The following is a 15,274-nucleotide window of genomic DNA, read 5'->3' as shown; positions in this document are numbered from 1 at the left end:
GGAATGGTGAATTTACTTTAATTTTTTCCCTTGAAACCATTGAATTTGTGCAGTAGAAGAAAGTCTAGACATCAGATATGAAAATATATGAGAATTCCCTGTTCTAATTCTTTGATTTTAAAGTTGACTTCACCTCCGCATTTAAATGTGTATTCTATATTTTTCTAAACTTTTAAACTATAAAATTTTTTATGTGATATGAAAAATTTGGATAATATAAATGTACTTAATTAACATTTAAGTGTTATATATGTAATACGTAGAATTTCGTTGGTTTGTATTTAACCTTTACGTGTTATATTTGTAAATACTTAGAAATTTGGTGGCATGTAATATATATATATATATATATATATATATATAATATTAATGTTTTATTTAAATAAAAATATAAAATTAAATAAGAGATTATTTATCCTATCGTAATTTTCGAAGTCCAACAGTGAAATGCCACGTGTTAGATGGACCCACTGTGATATAATCAGTTTTAAAAATGATAAAACCCCTTAACACGTGATGCTCCAATGAATTAGGAGCTAATAATTTTTCTCGCGCCTGACGGTATCTTCACTCTCCTCACTCCACTTGGACTTCCCCAAACTTCTCCCCTGCTGGTTCGCCATACTTCCAACCCTATCCCCGGATCGACCTTCACCCCCGCACCGATCATGCCATCCACTCGCCGAGTCGCCGTCATCGGAGCCGGCGCAGCAGGTCTCTCAACCTCCCGCGAGCTCCGGCGTGAAGGCCACACCGTCGCCGTTTTCGAACGATCGGCCAATGTCGGAGGTGCCTGGATCTACTCCGCCGCCGTCGAATCGGACCCCCTTAGTCTCGATCCTGACCGCGAGATCGTCCACTCGAGCCTCTACGATTCTCTCCGCACAAATATTCCTCGAGAATCCATGGGATTTTTGGACTACCCCTTCATCTCCGTAGGCGGAGAAGAAGATTGCCGGCGATTTCCAGGCCATCGGGAGGTGCTTCGGTATTTGAAGGCTTTTGCGAGGGATTCGGGGCTGTGCGGGCTTGTACGGTTTGGGAGCGAAGTGATGCGCGTGGAAATGGAAGGGGAGGGAAGGTGGGAGGTGGTGTCGAGGACGGTTGCCGGCGCTGTTGGGGATGAGAGGGAGGTGTTCGATGCGGTTGTCGTATGCGTAGGGCACTACTCCGAGCCTCGTGTAGCTGAGATTCCAGGTATATTCTTCATTTCTAATCCTGCCGGCAAATAATAATAATAATAATAATAATTCATAGCCTCAATTTAAATTTGCTTAAATTTACCTAAGTTTGACCTTATTGACATCTTAGCATTTTACGATAATTCAACGGACACACAAATAACTAGAAAGTAGCTGGAAGAGACTCCAAGGCATTTTTATGTCTAAAAACTCTGAAAGGAAAAAAATCATGGGGTCTAGCCCGATAAAATAATATATTATAATATTGTAAGTACTTGGGTATGTTCTTCTCCTGAATTGGAGATGGAATTAAAATGCTCATAATTACATAGCCTTAGTTGGAAGACAAAAAATGTGTTTGATCATGAAAGTTGTAGTGGTGGTTGCAATAGTGGCAATTGGCCTCAGAAGCCTTAAGTGGTGGTTGATATAGTGACAGTTAGCCACAAAAGTTATAGTTGGAAGCCATAATATTGTTAATCAAACACAAAGATCGTGGTGGAAATCTATCGTAGGAACTGGCCGCATAGGCTCTAATTTATAACTATAAGAGCATTAGTTAGCCATAGAGACTGTAACAGAAAGTTGTTATAGTAATTTTTCATATAGGTCATAGTTTATCGCATTGGTCATAGTAGATGGTTGTAGTAGTAGTTAACCACATAGATTGTAGTTGGTCATGTAGGAGACAGTTAGTAGTTGTAGTAACATCAATTGACCACAAAGCTCACAGTTGAAAGTTATAGTAGTAGTAGTTATGCAATATGGCATGGTGAGTTAAATTAGGCTTTGTTCATAGTTGCAATTGTTTTAGTTGGCTAAGAGATCATTGCTAAAAGCTAAATTTATTAGCCATATAGGTAATTGTTGTTCATATAGGTCGTAGTTGGTAGCTATAGTAGCATTTAGCTTCACAGGCTGTAGTTCATCACATATGTCATAGCAGTTAGTTACATAAGTCGTTGTTAGTCAAAGACCATACTCTGTAGTTGTATTAGCACTTGACTACAAAGGTCATAGTTACATAGGTCGTAGTTGGTAGCTACAGTAGCAGTTACCAATATATGTCTTAGTCACACAAGCAGTAGTCAGTAACAATAGTTGCAAGCAGCTATATAGGTCGTAGTTAGCCACATAAGTATTAATAAGTAAATGTAGTAGCATTTAACAATATAAGTTGTAGCTACTCACATAGGTTTTAGTTGGTAGCTATAATAGTAGTTAGCTACAAAGACTATAATTAGTCACATATGCCATAGTTGGTCACTACAGTAACACTTTGCTACATATGTCATAGTTAGTTACACCGGTTGGAGGATATAATCACTTGTAAAAGCATCAGATTCATGAATATTGACTATTTTCTTAAGATTTACCCTTTCAGAAGGTCATTGAAAATTATTAGTAACTATCTCTTCAATTAAAGCATAAGCGTCACGAAATGGTTTTAACATCAATGAACCACCAGCAATGGCATCGATAATAGATCTAAGAGATCCAACTAATTCATTGTAAAATGTTTGAATTATTAACTAATCTGATATAATATGGTGTGGACAATTTCTCAGTAGTTCTTTAAATCGTTCTCATGCTTCATAAATAGATTCCCCTTCAAACTGACAAAAAGATGTAATATCATTTCTAAACTTTGCATTTTTGGATGGTGGAAAATATTTAGCAAGGAATTTCTGCGCTAAATCACCTCAAGTTCTGATAGATCCAAGTGCTAACGAATGTAACCATATCTTAGCATTATCTCTCAGTGAGAAAGGAAAAAGTCTAAGTCTTATAATATCATCTGATACACCATCATATTTAAATATAGCACACAATTTTTGAAAATTAGCAAGATGAAAATTTGGATCTTCAGTTGGTGCTCTCCCAAACTGATTATTTGATACCATTTGGATAATAGTGGGTTTAAGTTCAAATGAATTAGTCACTACAGTGGGTTTTCGACTACTGCAATGAAATTCATCCACCGTAGGGTTTGCACAATCTCTTAAAGGTCTAAACTCTTCAACATTTTGATTATTTTGACTTGTTGTTTCTTAAAATTTTTTATTTTTTTCAGTAATTTTAAATTTTTTAATTTTTCTAATGGTTATTTCTAATTCAGATTCTAAGGGCACAAGTACTGTGGAACCAGAACTACGCATACATTACTACAAAACACATAAAATAAAACACACAAACAAGAACTTTATATAAAAAACAACACTACAATATTCCTATAATAAATCTAAAAATTTAAATAAGACTTTATCAAAATAAAAATTTGCTTTCTAAAAATTTCCTTAAAAATCTTGCAATATTCGTTAATTATCCTCGTCAACGGCGTGAAAAACATGGTGTCAATTGTCTTTATAGATGCTAATGCGATGTATGCGATTATAATTTTAACTTACTTAATTATAATTCTTACTTTGCAACAAAGCCAAAAAAAACTTGATCCCAAGCAAAAGCTTGAAAAATTCTTAACTTCAAAGAGAATAAGATACAGATATAATATTTAAATATGAGATACTATATAAGTATATGTATCGTTATCAAGTAATATAAGATTTTTTGATTAAGCCTCGAATATCAAACCCACAGGGATAACTACAATATGCATTTTACGAAACAAGAGAACATAGATAACAAAATTTTACTTAGCAAAATATTCTTACTTGAACTCTAGATGTTATAATAGGAATGAAAGGTTCAATTCTTTTTGTAATTTTTGATAATTGAAAATGAAGTAAGTAAATAATTAATTTAACTAGATATTTGCAAGATGAATTCAATATAAATAAAATATATTTTTTCTTATCATGAATCAGTAACAAGTATAAAAATTATGTTGTGAAAGTATTTTAATTGTGTTGTGCTAAATAGGAATAATAATATTCTTTACCTTTACTAGAGATGCTATAAAGAGCATTGACTAATCTATATTTTGAATAGCCTTGAAGACTGGTCAAGTAAGGACGACACTAGCTCTCACTCTAGAGTTCACTCTTCTCCCTCAACCTAGGGGCTAACATCTCGTATCAAAACCTAAAACTATAAATCAAATTAAGGGCTTTAGTCTGTCACTCTAAAGTACTATAATTCTACACCCTTCTAAGTTTATTTCCCTATTTATTTGTACTCAACCCAATGAACTACATTCTCATCCATGAAATCAAATGTGATTCTTATCATTTGTTGACTGAGATAATATCATCTCGGATTTTACATGTTCTCACAACATGTATTAACATTTTTAATGGTCAAATCAAGAAGTAAATGAAGTACAAGGTTTAACAAGGTTTAAAATCATCACAACCTCCTCCAACATTAAAGTCTAATACTTCACACAACTTCCCACCAATACTTAATCACTTATCTTTTTAAGGAAAAAGATAAAGAAAACTACACAAAATTCATGGAGAAAACACAACGAGACACTTGAGTTTAAAAGTAGAAATCATGCACACAAACAAGAAGTCTAAATTAAAATCAAATGTATTCACAAAGATAAAGCCTTATCTCAAATTCCTCTCCACCAATTTTCTTGAAGTTCCTTTGAATCTTTTCCTTCACTCACAAAACAAACTAAAGCTCAAAATAAAAAGAAAAGGTGGGCGGCGACGGCAGCGTATGTGGTGGTTGACACTGGTCGGTCTGGATGGATAGATGATGATTGGCCTCCTCCATGGATATCCCAAGTTTACTTTTATAAAAATCCAAGAGTTACCTTAGTGTCTCTTCAAAATGTGTCCACATTCAATGAATCTTCTAGAAGTTGCCCCCTTTCAAAAGTCAATTGAATAAATTTTCGTGTTCATTAACTATTCCCCACGTTCTTACCAAGGGTTGCTTCAAACACCTCTTCAAAAATTTGTCCAAATTCAATGAAACATCAAATAACTACTTTTGACCTTTAGTGCGGGGTACCTGACGCTTAGGCGTGGCTCTCTCTATTTAACTGGCGCGTAAGCGTCGGTCCTTGGCACTTAGGCGCCCCAGTTTATTTTTGCACATTCTCATTTTTGCTCCAAATTTGATCCTTTTTTCACTCTTTTTATTAATTTTCATCTATTTTATTGTACATTAATGAAAAACACACAAATATGTTTCATTAAATCGCAATATCTAAAAAATAGGTATAAAAATGTGTACATAAAGACTATATATTTTAGGTGTATCAGTGATTATAGTAGTAATTTGTCACATATGCAATACTTGATAGTTATTGTAACGTAAGTTGGCCAAAGCGACCGTAGTGAGATGTTGGAGTAGCAGTTAGCCACACAGATCGTAGTTGGTCATTGGTTGTAGTTGGTTGTTGCAGTAGCGTTAGTTGGTCACAGAGGTAATAGTTAGAAGCTACAGTAGCAGGTAACCATATAGATCATAGGTGTTCACATAGATAGTCATTGGTAGATATAGTGGTACTTAACTACATAGGTCGTAGTTAGTTACAAATGTTGTACTTGATAGCTGCAGCAACAATTAGCTACATAAGACTTCGTTACTCACATGAGACATAATTGGTACTGTAGTGGTAGTTAGCTACACAGTCCATAATCAGTAGCTGTAACAGTAGTTAGTTACATAGATTATAGTTATCACAATATCATTGTCGGTACTTACAGGAATAGTTAGTTATATAGATCGTAGTCAGCAGCAGTAGTTAGCTACATAAGTCATATTCAGTCACATAAATCGTAGTTTGTGTGACACTGATTGGTAGCTGCAACCTTTTTTTCGGATTTACTATTTTACGCCAGAGACATCACTTTTTAGTATAAAACATAAGGATAAAACTTTTTATTTGTGATATTTTATTGCAGCATATTCAATATGCTTCTTAAGCAAACACGCCGAAAATGGAGAGCAGGTGGCAGCCTACTGTGGTCGATAATGGTCAGCGACTACGGAGTTTGAAAGTTATCGTTCGGTCTTCAAATATCATTGAGATTTGACACATTCTCCTCCTCCTCTTAAGTGAAGAGAAAGGATTTACTTACAGCCTATGGGGAAGGACATTTTGGTCATTTGGGCAATAAGTCCCATAACCACTTGATTGGACTGTCGATACTGATCACCCTTGATTAAAGGGAGGTTTTCAAAGATTTGATGGCCTTAATGGCTTCAGAAATAAACGAGCTTACGTCGTTGGATTCTTCCGTCAAGACACTCAATTTGACTATAATTATGTGAAATGTGGAGTGAATTTGACAATTCAATTAACGAATCTAAGACTCCAAATTTGCTTTAATTACTTGATATGGACTTGATTGAAGTCAGATTGATCTTGAATTTTAATTTTGAATGTTTGTTGTTAAAAAAAAAAATATATCAAGATTCTTGTTAGATAATAAAAATTTATTGATCACGTATCAATATGTATGTATAGATACACATATATGTAGATATGTGTATATATATATATATATATATATAGTGAAATCAATGCTTTACATAGCATTTAATGATAGAATAAAAGCGCCACGAAATCGTTGTTTTAAGGTTGTCTGGTTCAGCCCATGGTAGCCAGCAAAAAGGTCGTGAGGAATCTTTTATTTTCCTTATTTAATTTTTATTTTCTTTACAATCCTCTCACAAATTAGCAATGATTTCTACAGCTAAATTTCAACAACTGAATATAAAAACAATAAAAAATTAGGTATTTCGAATGGACCATGTATTGTTTCAAATACGAATGACCTAATTTGAGATTTGATCTTCATATCTATGTGTCTAGATTTGGAGAAAATATTGCATCAGGACTCCACATGTAGAGTTACATGCGAAATCCAATGAAATCACGCCACGCGACGGTGACAGGAGAAAAAATTAAATCTATCCGGTAACATAAGAGAATATTCCTCCCGTGTTATTCCAGTGTTATTATGTGTTATTCAGGTGTTATTGTGTATTATTCAAGTGTTATTGATGTGTTATTGTATTATTATAACACCGAGAATATTTTCAGAACACAAACTCTTGAATAACATACAATAATACCTGAATAACGCAGAATAACACAGTGTGAATATTTCCGTGTTACCGGGTCGATTTTTTTTTTTTGTACCTTCACGTCGCCTGATTTCATTGGACTTTGCACGTAACTGTACACGTGGAATCCTGATGCAATCCTCCTTCCTAAATTTGTAAAATTTCTTATAAATAAGTATATCTATGTATAGTTTGGTTTATAAATCAATTGAAATCAGAGAAATTTTTGTCTCGACTCAAATTTAGATTAAAATTAACTAAACCTAATTGACTGGAATCGAGCAATTTAAAGTCAAATTAACTCGACACAAAATCAAACTATCATCAATGGAGAGGCAGCCACAATTACATCAACAAAACACAAAAAAAATTGCAATTTACAAAACTAACACCAGATGAAATCTTTGAGCCACTGCGTTATGCGTGCCACAATCAAAATCATTGAGAATTTGTTTAAAATTGATGAATGAGGGTGCTAAATTTGTAAATAGTAATGTTTCACGTGCTATGTATGTAATTGTCCCATCTATGCCTCTTTTACCATATCTAACAGATACGGCATGTAAACTGACAGATACGGCATGGCTTGTTGGTTCGTTTTGAAAATTATGGCTCTTAATTTAAAAGGCCATTTACATACATAGCACACAAATTTTATTTATTTACATATCTAACACATAAACTTTCAAATTTACATGCATAACTCTCAAATCTTTAATATACCTCTCTTAATAAACTTTTGAAGTGATGCACAACTGTTGATAAATTCTTATTTATTAACATATCTTGCACCTAAACTTCCAATCTTTTACGAATGGAAGGGTGTAATTGTGGAGCGGTTTTTCCATACGAACGCCGTAGGTACGACCTCTTATTAACTTAAGCCACGTCTTTAATATTTAATTAAATAAATTTATAATTTTTTTAAATTTGGGCCCACTGTCATACACTTTTTTGGTAGGTTACGGTCTTAATTGAGGGACCGTACACCAAGCTGCGTACGATTGCCGTAGGGAAAGGATTTTCGTAATTCAGGATAAAATATTGCGTGCAGAAAAATGGAGGGCCCTGATGCTCTGAAAAATAAAAAGACCTCTGTGTATCAGCGCCAAAGGATGTAATATGTCGATAATTCACTTTTAAAAAGTGATAGTAATGCTTTTTTTTGTCATTTTTAAATATTTGAGTGTCATGTGTGTAAATATGATTGTTTAGGTGTGAGATATGTAAATACATGAGAACAATTGTGTGCTATGTAGGTAAGCCCTCCCCCTTACACTACGAAAAATTATTGCATACATACACTGCATACAGAGATGAATGCGGTGTTTGATCCTGACCGTGGATCCAATCAAAATTTTTTTGAAAAAAAAAAAAATTAAAGTGGTGCCACTGAAATACATCATGACCGTAGATTATCGTGATCTACGGTCAGGATCAGACACCGCATACATCTCTGCATGCGGCGATGTAAATTCATAGGAATTATATGCTGTGTGTGTAAATCGCTAAAAAAAAAAAATCCTAGCTAAAAACATCATAAGCTAAAATATATAATACCAAAGAAAAAAAATCATTAAGAAAACCAAAACCATCCATATTTGATATAAACTTACTCTGACATCAACATCTGCCTTCTTCAGGCATTGATTCATGGCCTGGGAAGCAAATGCACAGCCACAATTACAGAGTTCCTGAGCCTTTTCTAGGTCTGGTATGACCCTCCTTTACAATTTTATTTTCTTTCTTTTTTTCTTTATTCCTCCATCAAATGTCATTATTTCTTAATCTAGACCATGAAAAAATAAAATAAATAAATAAATAAATCAAATTTATTAAAACATCCTCATTGATCTGGACTCATTTTCTTAAAATGTAAAGGTGGTTGTAATAATTGGAAGTTCTGCAAGTGCGGCGGATATCTCAAAAGACATTGCTGGTTTTGCAAAAGAAGTTCATATTGCAAGCAGATCAGCATCTGGAGGAACTCCCATCATGGATCCTGCCCATCACAACATTATTATTCATTCTATGGTAAGCTTCTCTTCTCTCAAATCCTTGCCATCCATGCCATATATGTAGGTTTATTATGATTTCCCCGCTGGCTTCATTAATCTCAAATGATTTTCATGTCATTTCCTAATATAATTCTTGCACTTTTGGTCTCCTGTAGATTGTGAAAGCGCATGGTGATGGAACTGTGCTGTTCCAAGATGGAAGTTCTGCCAATGTTGATGTTATCATGCATTGTACTGGGTATAAGCGCTCTGTTTTTAAAGTAATTTATAATTATAGTTCTGCTATAGGTCACAGTAAGATTATAAGCTGTAATTCCCTTTAATTATATTTTTAAAGCCTTGGAATGCCATGAAAAATAAGAAATATCACAGATTTAGCGCGTTTCCAAAACGCCGCATCACCGTTTAGAAAACACATTTCGGCAGCTTATACGAAAACGATGTTGTATTTTTAGACTAAACGCAAGCCACGGGTCGGACCCCGCGGGTCACCTACGAGCCACGTTTCAGAATAAGCTGCTTATCTGGATAAACACAAGCTGCCCCAAACGCACCCTTAGTAGTTGGGGATGGAATCTTTAGCGATCAGACTAGACTGAAGAAAGAATATATAATATGAATAGTCTGATTACTATTAAGGTTGAAAGATAAAATAATTCACGATGAATGATGAAAGATGTATGAAAATAAATCATTTTAATTTTCTTTAAAAATAATGTTCTAACTATTATGTAAAAAACAATTTAAGTAGGGTGAAGTAAATCGCTTATGGTTTGAAATATTATTATTCTAAATGAATTTGTTTTGAATATTATGCTCTAAATCTGAAAAATGCTGCAGATACAAGTATCACTTTCCTTTCCTTAAAACAAGCGGCATTGTGAATGTGGATGACAACCGAGTAGGACCTCTTTATAAGCATGTCTTTCCGCCATTGCTGGCTCCATATCTTTCCTTCGTTGGATTAACCACAAAGGTTTCCTCTCTTTATTTATTTATTTTTTTATTTTATCTTATTTTTTTGTTTCTCAACTCTAATATGATAAAGCTGAAAAATATTTTGTGCTCATTATTTGTCAGATAAAATTAGCCGTTCTTATTTTCAGATCATTCCTTTCCCATTGTTTCAATTGCAAGGAAAGTGGATTGCTGGTGTTCTATCAGGAAGGATAGTACTTCCGACACAAGAAGAAATGATGGAAGATGTAAAAAAATTGTATTTTGAAATGCAGATTGCTGGCCGGCCCAAAAGATACACGCATAATATTGAAAATTACCATGTATCCTTCTTCTTTTAGAAATTTTTATATAAATACCTATAATTTTCTTTCTTTATTTATTTTTTAAAAGGCAATGGTTTTATAAATCTACCTATAATTTTTGTTGGTTTTTGCAGTTTGAGTATGTGAATTGGTTGGCAGGAGAATGTGGGCATCCTCAAGTAGAAGATTGGAGGAAGCTCTTGTATCATGCAAATAGGAAAAACAGGGCTGCAAAACCAGACAGATATAGAGATGAGTGGGATTATGATGATTTGGTCATGGAAGCTTATGAACATCTCAGGAATATTTTCATTTCATCTTCAAGACTACAGATTTAGTTTGGTGGTCTTATTAATGACGAGATATGTAATTTCTGAAAACTTTTATGTTTGTTAGAAAATTTCATGATTTTTTTTTGACAAGGCTTCCACTTTATAGCTTGATGGGTGCTGTTAGCAATAGGAGTAAAAAAACCCATTAATTCATAACAAAATTAATCAGTGAACTATTATTCGATTGTTCAGATTGGAGTGGTGTAACAATTAAACCAAGAAAAATAAAAAAAGATTGATAGTTGATCCCGATATTTTTTATATGTAAGGATTTATGAAGTTGACACCACTAGGCGCCAAAAACTTGATCCCAAACAAAGTAAGGTTTCAATTATATCTTTAAATAGTAGGGATTTTATGCAAGCATACATATCGTTATCAAGTAATATAGGACTTTCTGATTAAGCTCTGAATATCGATCCCACGGAGTTTGAATAGTTCTACTTCTACTTCTAAACTAAAATACTTAGTGAAAATCAGAAAGTGGAGTTTAATATATTAAAAGTACCATTCCTCATGCAGTGAAATTAATGACTTGTGTAAAAAGTAAAATAAGTAGTGAGACAAATTGTGACAAATAGGAGCAATTATATTATTTGCCCTTACTAGAGATGCTATAAAGAACATTGGTTAATCTAAGTTTGAATAGTTCTGAAGACGGGCTAGATAGAGAAGATACTAGCTCTCACTCTAGATTTCTCTTTTATCCCTCCACCTGGAGGCTAACATCTCGCATCAAAACCTAAAACAATAAACCAAATTAGGGGGTTTTAATCTATTACTCTAAAGTTCTCTAATTCTACAACCATCAAAGATTATTTCCCTATTTATTTGCATTCAACCATATGAACTACATTCTCATCCATACAATCTCATGTGATTCTACTACTGTTGATTGAGACAACACCATCACTGATCTTACATGTTCTCGCAACAGATTGTAACATGCAAGTTGATCAGCTTTACATGTAAATGAAGAACAAAGTAAAATCATCGCAATATATTCTCACTCTACTCAATTATATATCCTACACATGCATACTAATTCATTATAAGAGGGAAGAGTAAAGAAAACTACTCACTACACATGGAGAAACAATAAGAACTTTTCATTGAACAAGACTTTGAAACCATACAAACAAAGTACTATATTCAAAACCAAATACAATGAAAATACTTATCTTTGATGGAAATCAAACTCTCCTTGTATAGAAAAAGCAATCTCCTTACAATCCTCTCTAAGAACAAAGTGAAAAGAAAAGAAGAAATTCTCACTCTCTCTCTTTCTCTCTCACATTGTCGCCCTCATTGGGGCTCATGCCCAAGCCTTATTCTTCTTCTCCAAGTCTTCTTCTCCTCTTCCAATTGATTCAAGAGTCCAAAAGTCATTTTAAAAACATTTCCAAACCTTTTTTTTTTTATAATTTCTCAAGGGATTCTTAAGTGTCTCTTAAAAAATGTCCAGATTCAATGACTCTTCCAAAAGGTGTCTTAAGTGCCTCTTCAAAACTCCTTATAATCACCCCAAATCCTTCTAGAAAGTCCCTTTTTTCATTTCCAACGAATTCCCCAAGAGATGCACGAGGCAACGCTTCAAAAATCGTTCAAATTCGATGTATATTTTAGAAGATATGTTGAAAACTGATTTTGGCGCTTAAGCACCGATTTGCGCCCTCCTCTCTGTCTGGTGGCGCCTAAGCGCCATTTTGGTCACTTAAGCACCGGGCACAAGCACTTAAGTGTCTGGGTTCAGCCTCCATAGCTTCGGTGTGCCCCGGTTCGACCCGATTTGGTGTGGTTTGTTTCATTTTGGCCATTTTTGTTCCTTTTGCTCCAATCACTCCAAATTCTTCAATTTGATGTACCTACAACCAAAAACACAAGATAACTTACATTTAAAGTGCAATATCATTATAAAATATGAAATAAAAATTAGTACATTTTTAGGCACATCAAAATCCTCCAAAATTAAATATTACTTGTCCTTAAGTAATACTACATTTTTAAAATAATTTATGTAGATTAGAGTTAATGGGTCATCCGTTAGAATTACTAAAATTTTGTTCTAAAAATATGATAGTTCAAACTAGAACAACTTCTTGTGAATCAAATTAGCCCAAGGTCTAAAATATTTATCATCAAACTTGAGAATTTGTTTTCCTATCTAATTCAGAAATATATGCAGATTTTTTCAAACTTCGGATCCTATGATCCTATAAACTTTACTTTCTAAACTTAAGAACTCTCTTAAAAATAATTTTTATTAATATAAGTATAAAAATCAAGCTTAGGATTGTTCTAAGTTTTTTATTGTAGAAAGACTCAAGTGAAACTAATTTTTTATTAGGACCTCTCCCAAGCTTCTCCTCACTTTTTTTTTAATTTTTTTTTTTTTTTGCATTTTTTTTCTTTTTCAGGATCTTTTTGATCCATCATTTTATTCTCTTTTTTTTTATGTGAGGATTACTATATTTGGAGAAGTCCTAAATAATTTTGAATTCCACTATCCTCCTCTAAAGTTAAAACTTATTACTTTCCTTCACTTGAAAAGATGTATTTTTTTAAAAATAATTTCTAAAAGAGCCTTAAATATTTGAAATAAAAATTCTAAAAATCCTTAATTTTTCAAAAATACAATTTTTCCTACTAAACATAGTTATTCATGTTCCTAAGTGCTCCACTAAATATCCTTAACTTTAGGTTCACCCTCTTCACTAAAAATATCAACCAAGTTTTCCTACTCCATTTCTATACTTAAAATTCTAACATCCTTAAGATGACTCCACATAACAATAATCATTAGAAATAAAATACAAATTTATTTGTAGTACTTTTGAAAATAAGTAAGGTTTAAATTTGAAACATTTTTCTTTTCCCCCAAACTTAAGCTAAAACATGTGTAACAATGAAGTACAAAAATATGCGGAAGGGAAATATTACTTTTACAATTTACTACACATCCTACAAAAATATCAACAAATAACACATGATAGAATATTATAGTAGAAAGTAAATCTAGCATGAACATGCTTGACATAACATTATAAAGGAATTTGAAATAGTAGGACAGGTACAAACTGAAGATTAAACATGAACACATTTTAAATTTTATAAAGGAATTGTTGAATGCTAATAAGTTTAAAATATTGAGATAAGTTTTGTCATCTCCAATGAATCAATTAAATTGACTCACAAACATAGACACACAAACTCCAATACATAGATTCACAGACTCAAAAACAAACAACAACTGAGGTTAGTTCGATCTTCCTTCTACTCACACTATCCATCCTTACTTTCAATTTATAACAGAAGAAACTACTCTACTAACGTGGGTGTTATATAATACTTTATATGGTTATCACCCATGGACCAGAATTCCTTCATGTGTTGTCAATTTCAGGGTTACTCTAAGTATAAGGTATACACAATCTCGTAAATAAAAATAGTGCAGTTCATCCAGATGTTGTTCACTAAGTAAGTTCATGACCTTACTCATTGATAACAAAGTCAGATAAATGAAGTAACAGAGTTGACATGGAGTAGTCCAAGTCCAAACTCTACATGCTTCAAGGTAATGCTCAGCTCCAGTTGAGAACTAAGTTGTAAAAGACTTGTCAGCCTGCTACTACCAGAAATCATATACAAACCTAGCCATGACGAAGGAATTACCTCACAACATTAATCCAATCCACTCTTACACATCAAACATGGTCAAAGTCCAACATCTCACTATTATCCAATCCAACATGACAACAATCACACTAAACAGATAAGAAAGATAACCATGGGTTGCCTCCCACGGAGCGCTTGGTCTAACATCGACAACCTGATGTATCCAATGTTTACTCTAGGTGCCCCAGTATCAAAATCTCATTCATTTTTTTCTATATATCACGGAATATGCCATTCAGTGATTTTGAATAACTCTTTCTTAGGAGATCTTTTACTGATTTCATCATTCAATGCAGGTTCTTCTTGCAATTGAATCGAATCTGAAGATATAAAGATTGGTGGTGTAGATGCATTCCTTAAATAGGTAGGTTTTAAAATTGTATATTTGTTCTCAGATGTGCTACAAGTGAATTTAATTTTAAAAGAAAAATGATCATGTATATGAAGTTATATTAGGGAAGTAAAATTTGATTTTAGAAATGAATAAGAAAATTTAGTTGAAATTTTTAGTCATGAAGAAAAACTTCAAAGTTAAAAGTTTTTAGTGTAGAAAATGTTTAATATAAGTAACTATCTTTAGAAAGAAAAATTGTATTTTTAAAAAATTTAGAAATTTAGACTTTTATTTTTTATACTTAAATTTATTTTGTTAAAAATAATTTTTAAAACTATTATTATATTTATAAGTACAAGATTTATATGACAAAATTGCTTTAATAAAGGAGAAGTGGAATTCAAAATCATTAAAGGCCTATCCAGATATAGTAATCCTTGCCTGAAAAAGAAAAGAAAAAGAAAAAGAAAAAGAAAAAGAA

At 33.0% G+C, this 15,274-nt stretch overlaps 1 protein-coding gene across 2 annotated transcripts; it reads left to right on the top strand.

The window, feature by feature from the left end:
- The first annotated feature begins 541 nt into the window (after nt 1-541).
- On the top strand, nt 542-10,868 carry LOC110026523 (flavin-containing monooxygenase FMO GS-OX-like 3). Of its 2 annotated transcripts, XM_020727489.1 has the most exons (7): nt 542-1,197; nt 8,816-8,886; nt 9,054-9,206; nt 9,346-9,428; nt 10,031-10,166; nt 10,297-10,470; nt 10,587-10,868. In XM_020727489.1, exons 1-7 carry the CDS (start codon nt 669-671, stop codon nt 10,788-10,790), a joined length of 1,350 nt encoding a protein of 449 aa, XP_020583148.1. In that variant the 5' UTR covers nt 542-668; the 3' UTR covers nt 10,791-10,868. The 2 variants fall into 2 exon arrangements, with proteins under 2 accessions (XP_020583148.1, XP_020583147.1); XM_020727488.1 differs by lacking the exon at nt 10,587-10,868 and having other exon boundaries at nt 577-1,197; nt 10,271-10,445.
- Nucleotides 10,869-15,274: the final 4,406 nt, after the last annotated feature.

Source organism: Phalaenopsis equestris, unplaced genomic scaffold (genome assembly GCF_001263595.1).
Source record: "Phalaenopsis equestris unplaced genomic scaffold, ASM126359v1 Scaffold000374, whole genome shotgun sequence".
NCBI classification, from domain to species: Eukaryota; Viridiplantae; Streptophyta; class Magnoliopsida; order Asparagales; family Orchidaceae; genus Phalaenopsis; species Phalaenopsis equestris.
The sequence above is the reverse complement of the archived record's forward strand: the minus strand, read 5'-3'. Positions and strand labels throughout refer to the sequence as shown.

Coding starts and splice junctions, on each gene's coding strand:
- LOC110026523 (XM_020727489.1), top strand. CDS start 669: ATGCCATCCACTCGCCGAGTCGCCGTCATCGGAGCCGGCGCAGCAGGT. Junction 9,207..9,345: donor ACATTATTATTCATTCTATG/GTAAGCTTCTCT, acceptor GGTCTCCTGTAG/ATTGTGAAAGCGCATGGTGA. Junction 10,471..10,586: donor ATAATATTGAAAATTACCAT/GTATCCTTCTTC, acceptor TGGTTTTTGCAG/TTTGAGTATGTGAATTGGTT.